The 7,625-nt window shown below is 46.5% G+C and overlaps 1 protein-coding gene across 1 annotated transcript in view; it reads right to left on the bottom strand.

The window, feature by feature from the left end:
- Nucleotides 1–3,454: 3,454 nt before the first annotated feature.
- The window catches only part of LOC137320388 (complement component C6-like), a 21,330-nt gene continuing 17,159 nt past the window's right edge, over nucleotides 3,455–7,625 (bottom strand). The window contains exon 6 of the mRNA XM_067982089.1: nucleotides 3,455–3,537. Within this exon, the coding sequence (XP_067838190.1) occupies nucleotides 3,455–3,537 (83 nt within the window). The remainder of the gene's footprint in view (nucleotides 3,538–7,625) is intronic.

Below are 7,625 nucleotides of genomic sequence, written 5' to 3'. Positions count from 1 at the left end.
ATCGGCCACAGTTTTGGACACTCACCTCACCTGACTGTCCGTTTATCACCCGCTTCCATCTACACAACTTACTGGGCCTCCTAATTTAGTGTCATCTGCAAAACTTGGAAATACAATTCTATTCCTCCATCGACACTACAGTGCCAGTACAACCATAGATGTTAACAGTGCAGGAGGCCATTTGGCCCCATCGTGTCTGCCATCTCTTCACTAGAGTAATTTAAAACTAATCCTACTACCCTTATTGCTGTACCTTCCTCTGCTTCAAATGTTCATCTACATGTCCCTTAAAAGATGTCTCTGTCTCAATCATTCCCTGTGGCAAAGCATTCCATGCTCCAACATTCCTCTCCTAAATTCTCACTCTTTTGTCATAATTTTTTACTGATGATCACTTGTAACCAGAAGGAATAGTCTTTCTCCATTCACTCTATCGAAACCCTACATATTATTGAAAACAACGAAATACTGCAGAAAGCCTCGAGGAGTATAGAAAGTACAAGGATGATGTAAAAGAGGAAATAAGGAAAGCAAAGAGAGGGCATGAAAACATATTAGGTAGTAAGATTAAAGAAAACCCAAAGATGTTTTATCAGTACATTAAGAACAAGAGGATAGCTAAGGAAAAGGTGGGACCTATCAGGGATGATCAGGGTAACTTGTGTGTAGAAGCAGAGGATGTGGTTAGGGTTTTAAATGAATATTTTGTCTCTGTATTCACAAAGGAAAGGGATGATCTGGACGTAGTAGTTAAAGAGGAGAGGTGTGAAATATTGGATAAGGTAAACATAACGAGAGAGGAAGTACTAGAGGGACTGGAATCCTTGAAAGTTGATAAGTCACCAGGACCGGATGGATTGTTTCCCAGGCTATTGAAGGAAGTCAGGGAGGAAATAGCAGATGCTCTGAGGATCATTTTCCAATCCTCACCAGATACAGGGGAGGTACCGGAGGACTGGAAGACTGCAAACGTAGTACCATTGTTTAAAAAGGGTACGAGGGAAAGGCCGAACAATTATAGGCCGGTCAGTCTTACCTCGGTGATGGGCAAACTATTAGAATCAATACTGAGAGATAGGATAAACTGTCACTTGGAAAGGCATGGTTTAATCAGGGATAGTCAGCATGGATTTGTTCAGCGAAGGTCATGCCTTACAAATCTGATTAAATTCTTTGAGGAAGTGACTTGGAGGATTGATGAGGGTAGTGCAGTGGATGTTGTCTACGTGGATTTTAGTAAGGCATTTGACAAGGTCCCACATGGCAGACTGGTCAGAAAGGTAAAAGCCCATGGGATACAGGGAAATGTGGTGAATTGGATCCAAAATTGGCTCAGTAACAGGAAACAAAGGGTAAAAGTCGATGGACGTCTTTGCGAATGGAAATCCGTTTTCAGTGGTGTGCCACAGGGCTCAGTGTTGGGACCCTTGCTGATTGTGCTATATATTAATGATTTGGACTTGAATGTAGGGGGCATGATTGGCAAATTTGCAGACGACACAAAAATTGGCCGTGTAGTTGATGGTGAAGAGGATAGCTGTAGACTCCAAGAAGATATCAATGGGTTGGTGGAGTGGGCGGAAAAGTGGCAAATGGAGTTCAACCCGGAGAAGTGTGAGGTAATGCACTTAGGGAGGGCAAACAGTAAAAGGGAATATGCAGTAAACGGGAATATATTGAGAGGTGTAGAGGAAGTGAGAGACCTTGGAGTGCATGTGCACAGGTCCCTGAAGGTGACAGTACAGGTAGATAAGGTTGTGAAGAAGGCATACGGAATGCTCTCCGTTATTAGCCGAGGTATAGAATACAAAAGCAGGGATGTAATGATGGAACTGTATAAAACGCTGGTAAGGCCACAGCTGGAGTATTGTGCGCAGTTCTGGTCACCACATTACAGGAAGGACGTAATTGTTCTGGAGTGCAGAGAAGATTTACAAGAATGTTGCTAGGACTTGAAAATTGCAGCTATGAGGAGCGATTGGATCAGCTGGGGTTGTTTTCCTTGGAGCAGAGGAGGCTGAGGGGAGACTTGATTGAGGTGTACAAAATTATGAGGGGCCCAGATAGAGTAGACAGGAAGTACCTGTTTCCCCTAGCGGAGAGTTCAAGAATTAGAGGACATAGATTTAAGCTGATTGGTGGATGGATTAGAGGGGACATGAGGAAAAACTTTTTTACCCAGAGGGTGGTGGGTGTATGGAATTCGCTGCCCGAATTGTTGGTAGAGGCAGGGACCCTCAACTCTTTTAAAAAGTACCTGGACCTGCACCTAAAGTGCTGTAAGCTGCAGGGCTACGGACCGGGTGCTGGAAGGTGGGATTAGAATGGGCACCTGGTTGTTCTTCGAGCCAGTGCGGACCCTTCTGTGCTGTATCTTCTCTATGGTTCTATGGTTCTAAATCTCCTCTGAGCCTTCTCTGCTGCAGTGGACAGTCCCAGTATCTCATATCTCTCATAACTAATGTTTTCCATTCCCAGCATCATCCTGGTGAATCTACACTTAATGCTCTCTATGGCATTAAGGTCCTTTCTATAATAGGGCACCCAAAACTGCACACAGTACTCTTAACTGTGGCCTAATCGAAGTTTTGTATAAATCCATCACTAATTCCTGTGGCTCAGTGATAGCACTCTCGCCTCGTCAGAATGTCCTGGGTTCAAGTACCACTTCAGAGACTTGAGCCCATAATCCAGGCCGACACTCCAGTGCCAGTCCTGAGGAAGTGCTGCACTGTTGGAGGTGCCGTCTTTCAGATGAGACATTAAACCGAGGCCCCGTCTGCCCTCTCAGGTGGACGTAAAAGATCCCGTGACACTATTCGAAGGAGAGTAGGGGAGTTCTCCCCGGTGTTCTGGCCAATATTTATCTCTCAACCAACACCTAAAAACACAGATTATCTGGTCAATATCTCATTACTGTTTGTGGGAGCTTGCTGTGCGCAAATTGGCTGCCGCGTCCCCATAAACAGTGACTACACTTCAAGACTATTTCATTGGCTGGAAAGGATGTCCTGAGGTTATGAAAGATGCTGTAGAAATACAAGTTCTTTCAAGTCTTCCTTTAACTCTTTACCCTTGTATTCTGTCCCTATTTGTAGATCCAAAATGCCACTGTCCTTTTTGTGGCTTTATCTATCTGCTCTCACTGTTAACATTTTACTATTAAGTTAAATTTGGCTCCCAAGGGGGTAAATTCACTAAATAGAAGGGCTGGGAGATGTGCATTCGAGCCAGATAAACCAGTTTGTGGAATGGTGCTGCTCACATACGTCAACTTCAGAAAATGGAAGTTGTTGAGACATTGCTGTGGACTATCCAGACACTGTTACAACGGTCTGTTCATTTGGGCTCAGCGGGAGGGAGTTTCTAGAAACCCGCACCTGGTGATGGGGAGCAGCAGTTGGTTTAACTGGCAGCCCTACTGGCCAATCTCTGGACAGGGAGGGGGGGGGGGTCAGAGGTTAAGCAGCTGTCTGTCTGTCCAGTTGGGAGAGAATGGGACAGTGGCATGTATGTCTTGGGTCAGTTGTGTAGGATCTGGTAAGGGAGATACAGGGAATGAGTTAGGTGAGTGAGCAGATCCACCTTTTAAGCTAGAGCTGCCCAGGGCCAGAGGGAGAACAGGTCAGAAGTTATATTTAGCCCATTAACGGGGACCCTGTGGCTTGTTTATTTTCTGTACTGTGAGGAGGGTTACTGAATGAAGCAGAAGGGCGGGGAGATTTACTATAAACGGTCCTCTGTACGTTCACTTGACAATTGTAAATCAACAAATTGGCTTATTTTACAATCAGCGTTGTCTCACTTGTGTTCATCAGTCCTCCATTCATAAAATTGGGGGTGGGGTCTTAAATGATAGGGTGAGAAGCTGGGTTCTGGGGTTTAGGGACACGGAGAGAAGGTGGGTCAGTGGAGTTTAGGGACACGGAGAGAAGGTGGGTCAGTGGAGTTTAGGGACACGGAGAGAAGGTGGGTCAGTGGAGTTTAGGGACACGGAGAGAAGGTGGGTCAGTGGAGTTTAGGGACACGGAGAGAAGGTGGGTCAGTGGAGTTTAGGGACACGGAGAGAAGGTGGGTTTAGGGACACGGAGAGAAGGTGGGTCAGTGGAGTTTAGGGACACGGAGAGAAGGTGGGTTTAGGGAGATGGGGAGAAGGTGGGTCAGTGGAGTTTAGGGACACGGAGAGAAGGTGGGTCAGTGGAGTTTAGGGATAGTTAGAAGGTGGGTTTAGGGAGATGGGGAGAAGGTGGGTAGGTGAGGTTTCACATAGAATTTACAGCATAGAAACGGGCCATTCGGCCCAACTGGTCTATGTCGGTGTTTGTGCTGTACACCAGCCCCCTCCCACCCTATTTAGGGAAATAGGGAGAAGGTGGGTGAGTGGGATTGGCCCTGATGACCTGTTACTGAAAGTTCTATTCTTATTCCAATTTCACACAGCCAGCTGCCAAGTTTCAGAATTATGCATTGAATTAAATGGATATAAATATTTTGTTAAAAGGGCAAAATGGCCGAGTGGGCTGCAATTCATTGCCTGGTCCCAGAGATAAGAAAAACAAAAGAGCATTCTATACAGACAGAGAGTTCCTAATACCCATCACGGTCATGTGACGCAGCATGTTGGAGTGCAGCTTGTTGATTGAGTGAAGGTACGTATGAGTCGTCAAATTTAAACTCAAACTGGGTGGCAGCAAACTGATAGTGGGCCAGTAAAGCGGAAGCACGAGGTTTTATTGTATTAATTGGGAAAAGGCCAAGTCCCACAGGGCAGAAACCATCGGAAAAGTAAAGGGGAACATGAGGTAAACGAGGATGTCATGATTAGTGTCACCAAGCTGGTGTTTTAAAACCCTGAATAATGGAGGAGGAGGAGTTGGTAATTGAGGGACTGAGGGAACTGAGGAGTTCAACAGTGTTGAGGTCCTGGGCATTGGTCTATTCTTCTGGCCAGTTTTCTCCCCATCCCTCCTCTCCTGAACACGTTGACTCCGTGACAGGCTGCTGTTCCATCGGTGCTGGTTGCCAAAAATACCTCACCCCAAGCAGCCATTGTTAATGTGTGAGCGCTGACTGTGAGTGAGGTGGGCTATTAACAGTCATCGGTCTCACCCAGGGTCGGAATACCGGGGATATAATTGGATTAGGGATTGGACCATGGATTGGTCAGGGATTAGACCAGGGATTGGATTATGGATCGGATCAGGGGTTGGACCAGGGTTTGGACCAGGGATTGGATCAGGGATTGGACCAGGGTTTGGACCAGGGATTGGATCAGGGGTTGGACCAGGGTTTGGACCAGGGATTGGATCAGGGATTGGACCAGGGTTTGGACCAGGGATTGGATTAGGGATTGGACCAGGGTTTGGACCAGGGATTGGATTAGGGATTGGACCAGGGTTTGGACCAGGGATTGGATTAGGGATTGGATTAGGGATTGGATTAGTGATTGGATCAGGGATTGGATCAGGGATTGGACCAGGGTTTAGACCAGGGATTGGATTAGGGATTGGACCAGGGTTTGGACCAGGGATTGGATTAGGGATTGGACCAGGGTTTGGACCAGGGATTGGATTAGGGATTGGATTAGTGATTGGATCAGGGATTGGATCAGGGATTGGACCAGGGATTCGTTTAGGGATTGGATTAGGGATTGGACCAGGAATTGGATTAGGGATTGGATCAGGGATTGGATTAGGGATTGGACCAGGGTTTGGACCAGGGATTGGATTAGGGATTGGACCAGGGATTGGATTAGGGATTGGACCAGGGATTGGATTAGCGATTGGATTAGGGATTGGATTAGGGATTGGACCAGGGATTGGTCAGGGATTAGACCAGGGATTGGATTATGGATCGGATCAGGGGTTTGACCAGGGTTTGGACCAGGGATTCGTTTAGGGATTGGATTAGGGATTGGACCAGGGATTGGATTAGGGATTGGTTTAGGGATTGGACCAGGGATTGGATTAGGAATTCAATTAGGGATTGGACCAGGGATTGGATTAGTGATTGGACCAGGGATTGGATTAGTGATTGGACCAGGGATTGGACGAGGGATTGGATTGGGGAATGGATCAGGGATTGGACTAGGGATTGGACTAGGGATTGGACCAGGGATTGGAGCAGGAATTGGAGCAGGGATTGGACCAGCGATTGGATTAGGGATTGGACTAGGGATTGGATTAAGGATTGAACCAGGGATTGGATTAGTGATTGGTTCAGGGATTGGATCAGGGATTGGATTAGGGATTGGATCAGGGATTGGACCAGGAATTGGATTAGGGATTGGATCAGGGATTGGATTAGGGATTGGATTAGGGATTGGATCAGGGATTGGATTAGGGATTGGATTAGGGATTGGACCAGGGATTGGATTAGGGATTACACCAGAGGTTGGATCAAGGATTGGACCAGGGATTGGATTAGGGATTGGACCAGGGATTGGATTAGGGATTACACCAGAGGCTGGATCAAGGATTGGATTAGGGATTGGACCAGGGATTTGTTAGGATTTGGACCAGGGATTGGGCTAGGGTTTGGACTAGGGATTGGATTAGGGATTGGATCAGAGATTGGATCAGGGATTGGATTAGGGATTGGATTAGGGATTGGATCCTGGGATGAGGGGGTTATTTTATGATGAAAGGTTGGACAAGTTGGATCTGTAGACACTGGAGTTTAGAAGAATGAGAGGTGATCTTATTGAAACATATAAGATCCTGAGGGGACTCGAAGGGGTAGATGCTGAGAGGATATTTCTCCTTGTGGAAGAGACTAGAACTAGGGGTCACAGTTTAAAAATAAGGTGTCTCCCATTTAAGACGGAGATGAGGAGATTTTTTTTCTCTGAGGGTGGTGAGTCTGTGGAACTCCCTTCCCCAGAGAGCGGTGGAGGCAGGGTCATTGAATATTTTCAGGGCTGAGTTAGATAAATTCCTGATTAACAAGGGAGTCAAAGGTTATAGTTGGTAGACGGGAAAGTACAGTTAAGGTCACAATCAGATCAGCCATGATCTTATCAAATGGCAGAGCAGGTTTGAGGGCCGAATGGCCTACTCCTACTCTTAATTCGTACGTTTGTATGACCAGGGATTGGATTATGACCAGGGATTGGATCCGGGATTAAATTAGCGATGGGATCAGTGATTGGATTAGGGATTGGATCAGGGATTGGACCAGGGATTGGATCAGGGATTGGATTAGGGATTGGACCAGGGATTGGTTTAGGGATTGGACCAGGGATTGGTTTAGGGATTGGATTAGGGATTTGACCAGGGATTGGATCAGGGATTAAATCAGGGATTGGACCAGGGATTGGATTAGGGATTGGTTCAGGGATTGGATTAGCGATTGGATCAGGGATTGGACCAGGGATTGGATTAGGGAATGGATCAGGGATTGAATTAGTGATTGGATCAGGGATTGAATTAGTGATTGGATCAGGGATTGGATTAGCGATTGGACCAGGGATTGGATTAGGGAATGGATCAGGGATTGAATTAGGGATTGGATTAGGGATTGGACCACTGACTCCTGCTGGAAAAGGGGCTTGAGGGGTAGTGAAAGTGTTTGGCTGGGATTCCCTGTTCGTTGGAACGTCTGCCACCGATCACTATCTAAACTCA

The sequence above is a fragment of the Heptranchias perlo genome, chromosome 4 (assembly GCF_035084215.1).
Source record: "Heptranchias perlo isolate sHepPer1 chromosome 4, sHepPer1.hap1, whole genome shotgun sequence".
Lineage (NCBI taxonomy): Eukaryota > Metazoa > Chordata > Chondrichthyes > Hexanchiformes > Hexanchidae > Heptranchias > Heptranchias perlo.
This window is presented reverse-complemented; position numbering and strand designations above follow the sequence as displayed.